This window comes from Vicugna pacos, chromosome 8 (genome assembly GCF_048564905.1).
Source record: "Vicugna pacos chromosome 8, VicPac4, whole genome shotgun sequence".
Classification (NCBI taxonomy): domain Eukaryota; kingdom Metazoa; phylum Chordata; class Mammalia; order Artiodactyla; family Camelidae; genus Vicugna; species Vicugna pacos.
The window spans coordinates 61322894-61336973 of record NC_132994.1 but is presented as its reverse complement, the minus strand read 5'-3'; the positions used below and the strand labels follow the sequence as shown (position 1 = coordinate 61336973).

The window sequence follows — 14080 nt, the reverse complement described above, 5'->3', positions numbered from 1 at the left end:
AAGTCTTGTATTTGCATTAATGAGTTATTTTATAAAAATAGACAACTAGAGAAATTTCCCTTGAGAACAATTCAAAGTGACAAGATTTGGGAGTTTCAATTAGTGTTGATTTTAGGGAGAAGTTCGCATGGTTTGGGAAGAGATTGGTCAGACTTTGTAAGCTAGGTAAATTGCTGGAAAAAAAATCAGTAGTCTTATCTTTGGAACATGTAGGTCTGAACAAAGCTGTGGTTAAAACAATCTGAGCATATTTTAGGGGGTTACCTGTTTTGCAAATCCAGTGAACAGTTTTTCAAACAGATTTAAAGGACTGGAAGAGAAGAGTAACAGTTAAGCATTGTCATTGAGCTGTTATTGAACACCAGCTGTGGTAGGTCCTGTGTTTAGTCCTTTAAACGGGTCATCTAATTGAATTCCCTCACAACAACCCTATGAGCTAGATAGTACTGCGATCCCCTTATCACAAACGTGGAAACAGAGGCACAGGTTGCTGAAACGACTTTCTCGTTACTATTTACAAACAGTGAATAGCATAACTTGGGATGGAGTCCGAGTCTGGATCTTGAGTCCATGCCCTTAGCTGCTATAATATCGTGCCATCCAGGGGAAAGAGTATTATGAAGCCAACAGAGGGGAGCGTCATCAGAGAGTGGTCACTATCGTTAAATGCTGCGGGCAGGTAAAGAAAGGTGAAAAATGACTCTGACAGGAGATGACTTCATATAAGGGTTTTTCCAGGGGAGTGATGAGGGCAGATGCCGAATTGTAGGTCGCTGAAGAATGAATAGGGAAGTGAGGGTATTTGGTGAGGACAGAGCTAGTTAGAAGAAAAATTAGACTAGAAGCGATGATGGTGGGACAGAGACGACAGGAAAACTGGAAGAGAAGGTTTAAGGCTAGGAGGAGAGTCTGTGTCATAGCGGAGAGGTCATACAAGCCAAACAGTCAAGAACTAGACAGCCTGTAGTCTCTCTCTTTCTTTTTGGCCGGGGTGGGGGTTGGGGGGGTTGGGGTGGTGGTGGTTCAATTTTCAAGGTTTTATAGTACATTAAAATGCTTTTAGTTTTACTGTCGATTTATTTTAAAAGCAGTTTACAATTAAAAATTTAATGCACTGAGTATGTTTGAATTAAATCAGATAGAGACATGGGGTACCTAATGAAATGTGGTTTATCTTCCAAAGTGATTTGCTGGAGAAAAGTGATGTGTTCAGACCCATGGAAGTCCTCATCAGTGGCCTAATTAGCATTCTTTTCTGCCACGTTCCCGGAATAACAGAAATCCCGACTTGTGTTAGTGGCAGTGGGATGAATCCTTACTGCTCTGATCAGTTACGGTACTCTTTGCTCACCTTGGCTAGCAGTTGGTCTAGGGACGTCCCTGTCGCCTAGTTCTGGCTAATGAGATGTAGGAAGTCTTTTGGGTGAGGCTCCCAGGAAAGCTGTCAATTTTCTCACGAAAAGGAGCAGAGACTCATCACTCTTCTTTGTGGCCAGTGGAGTGTCCAGACATTAGGTCTAGAGGGCACCCTTTGAACATGGGTTGACAAGCATGACGACAGAGTCAATGTGTGAAGGACATTGTGCAAAGCAGACATTTAGGAGGCGCTTGGTATTTCACGAGTCCTGGGCTGCCTGGCTTCACACCTCCTGGTTCATGAGAGGCACACATGTATTTACTGAAGTCACTGTTCGTCAGATTTCCTGTTGCTTGCAATCAGATGTAGGACTCAGAGAAGCAAAATTCTTCACCAACTGTTTCTTACACACGTGTAGTTTATTTCTGGCAAATTTTAAGGTAATCAACCTAACTGACCCTCTTCTATTTTTACAGCCTTTAATAATGTCTCATTAAAAAGATTTTAATCTGGTTTTTCAATTTCAGAAATAATCTAGTCTTTAAAAATTATATTTGACCACTCTATACTTTAACTCAGTTAGCTATTCATTTCTAGTTTCTTTCCAGAGACAGAGCAGTGCCTATATGATGTTGACATCTGCTGTATCTCTGTAACATCAAAAAATATTTTTGCCTTGGAAGAAACCAAAGCATGAAGCCATCAGAGATCGTTTTCCCATCAGACCCAGATCAGCTCAAGGGAATGTCTCATTAAACCATTTAGTCCACATTCTAGAAAACCTCAATTGAAGAGAGATTTCATGCCAAAATGTTTATTTACAATGAAACTGCTAAAATACATGTGTGCTGGGCTAGTTGTATTGGGATGGGGTTAAATGTAAAATAATCCTCAGTGTTCTTCAGAGTTCCTCGGATGAATATGATTATTGCAGTGTTCTTTGCACCTAAATGTTGGACACTTGAGATATGACTGCTAGGGAATGTGCTGCTTTCTGCCTCAGCATCATTGGACTTAAAAGTACACAAAGATAGGTAACATAGCCTTTGTCGTGGGCTTCTAGGTGAGTTAAATGAAGCAGTGAAATTTGTTTAGAAGCATTTTCTTCATAGAGTGAGTCTAATATTAATATAGATGCTTTATTTTGATAGTGTGACTTGCATTTGTGTTCAGACAATGAAACACAATGAAATTTCTAGTCAATTCTGAAAGTGCTATGGAGAGAAAAATTGACCTGACAACTTAACAGCAAAAGTCTAGACACTACTATAAAAATTGTGTAAATGACAGTAGGAAAATCAACATTAAAATTATTGGAGTAATCAAATATAAATTTATTAAACACATGAATAAACATCTCTGCATGTGACATAGAAAGTAAATGCAGAATGTAGCAAATATCCAATTATGCAGAGATGGAGCATTTTAATATTCTACTCTTCTTGCTTAATCCCATGAGTCATGGCATAATTAGCTACCAAAAGATTTGATCACTTAAAGTCAGGTGGTCAAATCTTTTAGCTTCTCTCTAGATGATCATCACATTGAATGAATCATTAATAATTCAGTCTTGGTGCTTTGAGTCAAGCTTATTAAGAACAACCTAAGTTTCAGATTTTCTCTAAAAATTATGCAAAAGAAGAGCTCTGTTATTGTATTTAATTTTAAATGGAAGCATAATTGCCTAGTAATGCTATTTTTAGGATGTTTTTAAAGAGAACATTCAAGCTTTGAGATGCTCCCCATTTTAAGATGTGTGTATCAGTATGAGTCACTAATTAATGTAAATCGTCTGCCATACAAAAAAGCCTGACTTCCTAAAATCATGGCTGGAGAAGTGGTAATTCTCTTCTCTGCTTTTCCAAGTCATGACATCTAGTTGTTTTACAACGATTGGTCTAGAATTTGGTAAGTCATTCTGACCCCCGTGGGTTCATATGTTGTCACTCTACCCACTGAAATAAACATGTGTTCTCATTACCTATTTCCTCCTTTGAATCATACTCATTCATACACTGTTGTGTTCTTTGTTAAGTCTCTCAAGCATACCTTGTTGTCAGTCACAGCTTGAGACCCACCCGCTCTGTCACAAACCTTTTCTCAGTGGACAGAGCTCACACTGATACAACCACCTCCATTTCCCAGCCTTCTGCATCCATGCGCACACCACGTGTCTGTCATTTCTTTTCCTAGTGAGCCAGCTGCTCTTTAAAATACATCTCGACGTAGCATTCTGGTCATCATACATTGAAAATGTCGTTTAAGAGGACGCTTATTTGTAATCCTTGAACATTCTGTTCATGTATCAGCATCTTATGTAGTTTTTAAATTATTTCCATCATTTAGTTTAGTTTTGTTCCTTTCACTAATTGCTCTGTGCAACCTTTGTCTAATCAGCAATAGTTGATTCATCGTGAGAATCATGTTTTAAGTTTCACTCTCCACTTCAGTGTGCCACAGGACTGGACACATAACATGCTCTCAGTAATCCTTGGATATTTTCTGGACTAGAAGTCTCAGGTCAGGGGGCCAGCTGGTCTGGTTTCCTGGCTTGCGGATGACTGCCTTCTTGCTGTTTCCTCACACAGCATTTCCTCTGTCCCTGCATGGAAACAGCAATCTCTGGTTTCTCTACCCTTTCTTATAAGGACATTGTCCTGTTGGTTCAGGGCCCCATCCTTATGATGTCATTTAATGTGAATTCCCTCCCTGTTGGGCCACACCCCACAGGCCGGCAAGACTGGAGGGAGAGCCCAGAGTTAGCGACAGAGATGTCAGTGGTTTAATGGATAGGGTGATCTTACTAGTCTGAAGCAAGGCCCTGGAAGGACACCCCAGCATGTGCAGTGGTCGGTGGACAGGACGCGGCGGCAGTCTTTGCTCTTGGAGGGGGGTGGGTTACCAGTCATAGAGGGAATTGATGTCAAGTTGGCTTATCTGGGAAACCAGCAGAGAGCCACGGCCCTCACTGCCCCTTTAATAAATATAGTGGAGAGTTCTCATGTAAAGCCTGAAGAATGTTAGCTGGGGCCTGGGGCAACTGTGTAGGAAGGTCAGTCATGTGAGTAGGGTGTAGGTGAAGCAGGCACAGTTCGAGCGGGGACATACAGAGAGCGGGAGAACAGCCAAGTTGACCAAGTCCTGAGTGACTTGACCATACACTCCCAAAGCCCCTTTCTCCGGATAAAGGCCAGTTAGGCCTTCAACATATAAATTTGGGGGTACATAATTTAGTTCATAACAATGAGATATTAAAGTATTAGTAAATCTTTTAAGAAAGGAACCATTGAATTTTGCTTTTCCCATAACTTTTTTGTTGTTGTTGTATTTCTTCAACCTAGCTTGATCTAAGCCTCCATTTCACCTATCTCTCTCTCTAATCATGGGAGTTTTCCCCTTCTAATATTTTCTGCTCTGTATGATTTGGCAGGCATTAATCAAGTTTTTCTTTAAAATTCTTAGCGGGAACTGATCAAGGCTCTTTGGGGGGTTGTACCTAAAAGATCCCCTCTGGAGGCTTGGCAGAGAGTGAATCCACGGCTAAGCTCTATTAACCACTCCTGCTGTTGCCCTTACTGCACACCTCACGCTCACCTTCGAGAGGATCAACATGTCACACCCACCTACTAAACTGCTGTCTCAAGGACTTTTGTTGATTGTCTCACGGAATTTGAAGCATATGTGAGTGGTCTTAAGTCTGATTATTAATGAGAACGAGTGAGGCCATCTCTATCATATACAAAGGTAGGAGCCCTCCGACTTGTGTTTCTGTCAAGTAATTGTCTTAGACTGAGTGGCTCGTTTTTGACTAAAAGGGTTAGACAGGTTTACGTGTACAGGCTTACAGAAGGGATAAAGCTTATGTATTTTTCATTTCAACTTACAACTTGTCATAAAAACAGCAATCACCAATAATAATTAGTTTTCTACCTTGAAAGACAAACACACATACACATATCTGCATGCCTGCACACATACACACACACACACACACACACATACACACCCCCCTGAATCAGATGTTTGATTCATTGCCAGAACCACCCTGTCACATTTGATGTTTTCCTTTCTGGTCCTCCAAACTCTAGCTCCTTAACAAATAATATTTTTGTATCTATTGTAGAAAAATCTTATTATCTCTAAATCTAATTCCCATTTTCATCATTGCTAAGTCATTATTTTTTTTATAATCAAAACTCTTGGAGCTGTTTCCTGTATTTGCTGGATTGTTTTGTATTAGATTTTTCCTAGGAGTTATTTATTTCAGATCTAACTCTTGGCATAGCACCCTTGACTATATAAATGTTCTATTATTTTAATGTAAAATTGTTATACAAGAACTGGGCTTTGGTCTACATACCTACCTGAATTAATATAGAACTTTCTTCATACACTAGCTAGTCACTGATTTCCTAATTTTCATTAGCCAGATTTCATTATTTTTGCCATGTCTACTTAACACTTTGTATTTAAGATTTGTGCATTCCTGTAATCAAATGAGATAAAAATCTTGAAAATAAAAATATTCTTCCTAGGTCTTGTATTATTTATTATTTTCTTATTAACTTTCCTTGTTTTCTTTCTTAAAATTTTATTTTGTTGTGTGTGTGCAGATTCAGAAAGCTTGTAAAGAGTCTATAATAGCATAGGTTAGAGTTTAACTGTGTCTTCCTCCTTACGGCATGTATGTATCAGTCCCCGTTCCTCTAGGCTGCAGAGGCTGGAGCCGTCTCTTTGATGCCTGTGTAGCAGGGAAGGTTTAAATCCTCACCTTTGCTTTCCTGCTTCTGCTCTGCTTAGCAGATGCAGCTTCTTGTTGCCTGCTTATGTTGCCCTGTTCTGTATCAAGTCAACCTAGGCAACAAATTCAATTTTTAAATAAATTTTCATTAGTGGCCTGTCTTCTCTCTCTCCATACAAGAAATCTGTGTGTGAATGTAGTAGGTTATATTGAAGGTTGGGGGTGGGGGCCGGGGAGAAGAGAGGAATATTATAGAAAGGCATGGAAACACTTGCTGCAATTTACCTGCTCCCGGCCGGCTATTTCCTGACCCTGTGTTTTAATTAGCCACTTCGTGTAGTCTGCCAGTTGGATCTTCTCTTCTTTGCCCCCTTTCTCCATCTCACCTTTCCTTCTCCTTCTCAGTCTTCACATCCTTTTTCCCATCTTCTTCTTCCCTGATTGCACCTGTGTCCTCTACTCTATGATGCAGTTCAGTCTCCCATCACTACTCCCAAACCCAGCTGTTTTCTACCTTGCATATTGCAATGTATCAAAGTGCTCATTTGGAACAGGATCCACTCTCAAAGAGGCAGTTGGTTGACCAAAAAGATTTTTTGCCTTTTGTTTTGTTTTGCCATTAGAACTGAATATCAAAGTGCCAGAGTTGGTAATGATTATACTGTATTTGTACGGCTTAATGCACCAATAGCATCTGGAGTAGTAAGTAACAGATGGGGCGTGAGAGAGATCTGGTGTGGATGAATTACTAGCTAAAATTAGAGATTAATGTGTTAGGTTCAGAATTTATGTTCATGTGCTGGAAATAAAAACGGCAAAGTAATTAAACGTCAAAGAGGATAGAGTCAAATAAAATAACATGAATAATAATTAGAATTTTAATTTTAAGTAGACCACACTATCCAATAGATTTTATTTATCCAAAATAATTTTAAAACGTCTGACTTTATAAAAAACAAAGTCATTTTAACCTGAACTTTAAAACTTATAAGCTATTTAAAATAATGTTCAGTTAGATTTTTAGATTCTGAGGTTTCTTACTCCTCTGGCTTTAATGGGCATGCCCAAAAAGCAGACCTCTTACTCCTTCACGTTTATTCACTTTATTTTAACTTACCTAACTTGTCTCAATAAACAAGTAACATGATGCCCAAATCTGCTCTAAGGAAATAGGTGTTTACTGTTAACTAAACCAGTCCTTTTCCACTTCTCTGCCAATAACACAGATGAGTTTATCCCCACCTTAGTAGCTGTCTGTAAGTGTATTTATTTTATTTGATTTTATTTTCATTGACATATAGTCAGTTTACAATGTTGTGTAAATTTCTGCTGTACTTTACAGTGATTCAGTTATACATATATATTACTTTTCATATTCTTTTTCATTATAGGCTATTATAAGATTAAATATAGTTAATGCTAATGAATAACTGGCAATGGCTGACTTCAGTCTGGATAGATAATTCACTCCTACTTGCTCCCTCCCCACTACCCCATCCCCTGACACAAAGTTACTCCTTCAACCTTGTTAGAACATAGCCAGCGGACTCTTTAATGAGGCATATGAGATCTGGAAAAGTTAACTAAGCTTCTAGGCTCAAGTGATCACCATGGTAGTAAACAATGCATTACACACTGTACTTTTAGGCCAGCCCTATGGAACAGAAAGTAAATCAAAACTGAAAAATTCTCCAGTCTATTTGGAAAAAACAAACCAGGATTTATTTTTTAATTACACTTTTTTATTTTGAAGTAATTGTATATTCACACGCAGTTGTAAAAAATAGTAAGGAAAGATCCTGTGTAAACTGACCATTTCCCTCAATGGTAACATTCTCATCACTGCAAGGATCTCTCTTGTTGCTCTGTTATCCTTACCCACTTTCCTCCTAGCCCCCAACCTCCAGCCCCCTGGCAACCACTAATCTCATCTTATGTTTTCTTTCATTTCAAGAATGTTATATAAATGGAATCATGCAGTATGTGAGATTGACGTTTTTTCACTCAGCATAATTCTCTGGAGATTCACGTAAGTTGTTGCATGTATCTTTAGGTCATCCCCTTCTATGGGTAAATCATGGTGTGGATGTACCATGATCTGTTAAATTATTCACCCATTGAAAGACATCTGGGTTGTTTCTAGGTTTTGACTATCATGAATAAAGCTGCTGTAAAATTCTTCTACAGGTTTTGCATGAGTAAAAGCTTAGTTTCTCTGGGATAAATACTGGGATTATAGTCGGGTTGTATGATACTTGCAAATTTAATATTTTTTGAAAAATTGCCAGATATTTTCATCTCTGTTCACACTTTCAGTCACGCCTCAGTTACTCCTAGTTATCCTCTCCAGCTTCTCTTTCTCTACCTCCTTTATAAGCTCATTCTTCTCTATTCAGCTATTAAATGTGGAAATGCTTTTCAGACTCGGTTCTAGAAGCCTTTTCTTCTCAGTCAGCATTTGTGTGTGTGTGACTCATCTGTATCCTTGTCTCAATAACCACTTATACTTAGGTGACTCATAAACTTATGTTTCTAATTCACATCTCTGGTCTGAGTGTCAAACCAATAACTCCAGCTCCCTACTTGACATCTCCTTTTGTATCTAAATAGCACTCTAAGCCTCAAACGCCAAAACCAGGCTGATGATCTTCCCTTCCAACTCTTCCAGATTTCACGTCTCGGGGAATGGCACCACTGTATGCTGAGTTATATTTGCCAGAAGCCTAGGAGTATTTATTGCTTCCCTTGTTCCTTCACCTCTCATATCCAATTAACCACCAAATCCTGTGGCTTTTCCCTCTTGAATCTTCCCCCTTCTTTCCATTTCTACCTCCAGGCTTTTATCATCTCTTACCTGGGCTAATGCAGTAGTTTCCTAACGGACTTTCTTCTTCTGATCTTTTTGTGCTTGAATTAACTTTTGACTCTGTAACCAGAGAGATAATTTCAAAATAAAAATTTGGTCATGTCACCTGCCTGCTTAAATTTTTTTTTATTGCTCTTATGGGAAATACCTAAATCCTTAACATGACTTAGTACATACAGTTGACATTCAATAAATATTTATGGAAGAATAAATAGATAACTTATATAGTGTATAGTATTAGCTATTAAAACAGCATTGCTACACCATGTATGTATCTGCGTATCTTTCTTTACTCTGTTATACTTCTGTTGGATGTATTTCTAGAAGTGGGATCACTAGTGTAGTTTGGCTTTCATCTACTGAGTATCAGGGTTACTGGGGCAGTTGGTGTAGTGCCTCATAGCCACGAAGAGAAAACTGAGCTAGGAAGATCTGTGATGATTTATTAAAGGAGCCACCCTGTACCTCCTGTCTGATGGAGGAGGGTTATAGTCTAAAGAACTGCCCAATGATTTAAGGATTTTTAAAAAACAGATTGTATGCCATATAACCTTAGATTAAATATTTTGTAAGGCAGAGCAAGGAACACATGAGTTGAATTTTCATATTCATAATAAATGTGACTTATCCTTATTTTATTTTGCTTATATGTTTTTCTTATTAAGGACAATAAATGGAAATTAGGTAGTTTAAGGAAAAGAATGATTTGAAATCAGGTGGTCACATAAGAAGGGCTAATAAAAATAATTTATGACTTATAATTTTTATAGAAATAAAGGATCTGTTTACTAATGTAGCTGATAACTGGGCAGAACTGTGATGTCCGCAAATAGTATTTTCAGAAACATGCTCTTCTGTCTCTGCCTCTTTTGCTCCCCTCCCTGGAAGGAAGATGGTACGTCTCAGTGCATGTGGAGTAGGCAGAAAACAGCATGAAGGTATCCAGTGCCTGAAAGGTGGGGGGTAGGGGTATCAGGTTACTGATAGCTTTGTACTTGTTGGTTCTGTGACCCTGGACAAGCTAGTTAACCTCTGTGATACTTAGTTTTTCCATTTGAAGAAAATACTAACCACTGGTTTACATGCAAACTGGATTAGATGTCATCATTTGTTTTATTATTTATTAATGTATTTATTTTTTGAAATTTCTTTATTTTTTTGAGCTGATATGAAACACTTTATTACTGATTTTAATCATAAATTTGCATACCAAGAAGTGAAAAGCATGCAGTGCAGGGACACTAATGGCTTTAAAAACCCTAACAGCAGCTTATCAGGCTGCGAAATGACTCACAATGGGCTCCTAAGGCACTGAGAGGTACCATGAAATTCTGAGAGTTACTGTGCTTTTGGAAATATCCACGTTTTCAAAAGGAGCATAGAACTCTATGAAATTCATAAGCAGCACTAGAGTTTTTTTGCATTGTGTTCCTTCTTACTCTAGACTGTTTTTGTTTATACTGAAATGTATTAATTATGCAGCTTTATATTTATTTTCATCTTACTATCAATGTTGCATCAGCTACTTTGTGGCTGCTTAATTGATGTAATTGCCCTGTCTGTCACTCCTTCTTGTTCTAGGCAATGGACCTCACCACGATCGTTGCTGTATTTATAATGAAAACAACTTGGTGGATGGTGTTTATTGTCTCCCCATAGGACACTGGATCGAGGCCACTGGGCACACCAATGAGATGAAGCACACAACAGACTTCTATTTTAATATTGCCGGCCACCAAGCCATGCATTACTCAAGGTAAAAATAGTGCCATATTTATAAGCACAGAAGTAGGACAAGGGTAGCATTAGGACGATGGAAGTATTTACTGTCTTCAAAACTGCAGTTTTTCTCTTTGCGGGGTTGTATAGGCCTGTGGTACTTTGAGGAGGTAAATTGCAGTGAATTACTGTGTGAGCTTCTCTGCTTCCAGATGTGAAGGATCCTTTTTACAGAATTCTTTTATTAAATACATAGCCTGACATCAACATACTTAGACCAGACGAGAGTTAACCAATCTTTGTACTTACATAGTGGAATAAAAATAAAAACTAGACTAAACGATCCTAAATCAGTATTTTAATCTTTTATGCTACTAAGCAATAGTGAAACAAGAATTGGTGTCTCTTTATAAAATTTTATTCTAATAAACATGAGTGAAGATGTAGACATAAAACTAGATTGGATATGATCACTTGCTCTATTATTTATTAATATATTTATTTTTATTTGTCTGCTTAATTATTATGCCAATAATATGTGCCATACTGTAACTTCAAACACAGAAGAGAATTTTAAATGAAAAGTAAGATTCAATACATTTTCATTCATTCCCACTCATCAGAAATAATTATTTTTAACCATTTTATGGTTAGTTCTTCTGGAAGTTAAAACCAAGTCTTAAATAATATGCACATATTTTAATTGTAAATATATCAACTCAAAAATCGCTATTAATTTTCCTCTATGACGTGAGAGAAATTTAGCTCACTTATACTCATTTTCTCTCCTGATTCCCAATCCCTACCAGGCTCATTAAAATAATTCTTTTGTTATTTAACTTCATAAAAATTCTACTTCTTGACCCATAATTTTCTTTTTACAGTGTCTCTTGATTTCCTACCCTGTAAGATCAGAGATTTATTGCCCCTATATGTTCCTCCACATCTGCTTCCACCCATTAACTCCTGTTTTCCATTACTTATACATGTTCAAGTTTTATAGAACTTAAATTTATCCAGCAAATAGAAATGTCTTTCATACTTTGCTGATTTAAAATTTAAAACCAATGCCCAACATTTAAAATATTATGTATGTATTATTTGCTGTAGAACATGCAGTACTTGTACCATAGACCAAGAGATCCATTCTCATGTACTTAAAAATTGTATTGCTTTGAATGAGAGATACAATGAATACAAACAGCGTTGTAAGGGGTGGGAGAGAGGAAGAATGTAACTTCATCACAGTGTTAGGGAATTAACATTCTTCTTGGACATACCTTTCTTATAAATTCACGTTAGATGTTGGCCTTGGATGCAGAGCCTGAGGAAAAGAGGAATTAAGTATGACTTGTGGTTTTATGGTCTGAGCAACTGGATTAATGGTGTTAACCGTTTACTGAGATGGCAGAGATTTAGAAGAGCACTTTGGAGTTGGGATTGAGATAAAAATTCTACTTTAGACATACTGCATTTGAAATGTAGGTTAGATTGCAGAAACAAAATTAACTTGATGTCTGGAGTTTTGGGGAGAGGTTAGAAGTAGAGAGATAAATTTGGGATTATCAATGTATAGATAACATTCAAAATGGTAAGTCTAGATGAGATCACTTAGCAAATGAGTAAGATGAAGAAACGACAAAGAAAAGAAGAGCCCTTGGGTCCACACAAATCAAGGATCAAGAAGAGGATCCAGAGAGAAGAATGAAAAGGAACATTCACTGAGATGTTCTGATATTTAGCGAGGATGTGTTTATGGGTTGGTTTGCATTTCTGCTGAGCCACATCTTCTCTCTGAAGAGTCACGTCTTAGGCTCTAGGGATTTTCCTCTGCTGCTTGATTGTTTCTCTGCCTTCACTGTCTTTGTTCTTCCAGTAGAGATACCCCTTAAGGTGGATGCTGGACCTCGTGGATTTATACTCTATTCTTGACTCTTTAAAAATATTTTCAGCTTCTGCTTTGATGGCTTTATATTTTAGGAGACTTCTTTTTTTTCCCCCCAACTCACCACATTTTTTCCCCCTTAATCTTGATTCCTAGTTTTGTGTTCTTTATTTTCATGAGCTCTTCCTTATTCTTTTATTCCCATTTTGCATATTTTTTGTTCTAGTTTATGAACAGATACATTCTTGAATCTTTCTTAGAATACTTAGGAGAATTTTTTTAAGTTATCTTCTCTTACTAAACAGTTTGTTTCTTCCTAAATCAGTTCTCTACTCATTTTGATCTTTCTCTCTTTTATTGTTCATTTAAAAAATAACTACTAATTCTTAGTTGTTTATATTCATTATTTGAAATACAGAAGGTTGGTTATTAATTTTGGTGGGCATGAGTTTCCTCTGCCACTACTAGCTTCCATACCTGTGAGAGTGTTGACGCAAGCTGTGGACGTGTGGGCAGATCACCTCTGCCTGAGTGGAGCAGAAGCAGACAGTCAGCCTGGGCCCTCCTGCCACCCCTCCCTGAATGAAAAGATGGGAAGATCTGTGTGGGGCACACCTCTCACTCTGAGAGCCTTTGCACCCCAAGTAGATGTTTCAGTTTTTAAAGAAGGTATTTCTTCAGCTTCACATATAGTATCATAGCTGTGTATGGAGTGAGTACAAATCATAGTTCAGATACTCTTCATTCACGCAAGAAAGGTTACATTTTAAAATTTTCTTTAAAGCAACTTTGTTTTATATCTAACTTTCTATCCTACTGGATTCTCAGGTAGTTCAGCCTGTTATTATCCTCAGGTGTAAAAAGAAAAAATATGTAATATAAAAAATTATATAACATAATATATATGTATATAAAGTATATAATTTATGCATAGTATGTATAATGCATAATAAACATACTTACACCTGGGATATTATATATGTAGTATATAATACACACAGATACACATACCTGTATACATATATAAATGTGATAAAATCTCATCCTCATCATTGTTTTGGACCTAACAGTAGTATTCTTTCTTTTTCCCCTCTATTAACTAAGAACTTGGAAATAAGTAACAATTGTTTATAGTGGACCTGATGTCATATCCCTGCTTTTAAGTCCCATTAACTCCAGTGTTTCTCACAGTTCAGTCTCAAAATTAGCTACTTGAAAATCAATTAGGTGGTATGATTTTTAAAAGTGAAGACCAAATTGGGTGTTTTGATTTTTTACAATACAGATTCGTGAGTCCCATCAAGTCCTGGAATCTTTTTTTCCCAGTCTCTCCAAATGATTCCTATGGGCAGAAAAATGTGAGAACTTCTGTGATTAGTTTAATAGAGTCATTTAGAATTTAAAAAGGGAAGATTTTTATGTACCATCAGTCATTTTAGTCTAACTCCCCTTATAAATTCCAGCCGCAATTCATCCTGTCTTGAAACGGGACAAGATAAAAATCTGCATTCA

At 37.4% G+C, this 14080-nt stretch overlaps 1 protein-coding gene across 4 annotated transcripts in view; it reads left to right on the top strand.

Annotated features, from left to right (window-relative positions):
* EPM2A (EPM2A glucan phosphatase, laforin) overlaps positions 1-14080 on the top strand; it is a 96922-nt gene that overhangs the window by 38336 nt on the left and 44506 nt on the right. For 3 of the 4 annotated variants that reach the window (XM_072965982.1, XM_072965981.1, XM_072965979.1), the window contains exon 2: positions 10546-10720. In XM_072965982.1, coding sequence (XP_072822083.1) covers positions 10659-10720 — 62 coding nt within the window. In that variant the 5' untranslated portion in view covers positions 10546-10658. The remainder of the gene's footprint in view (positions 1-10545; positions 10721-14080) is intronic. The other variant, XM_072965980.1, reaches the window with a different exon arrangement.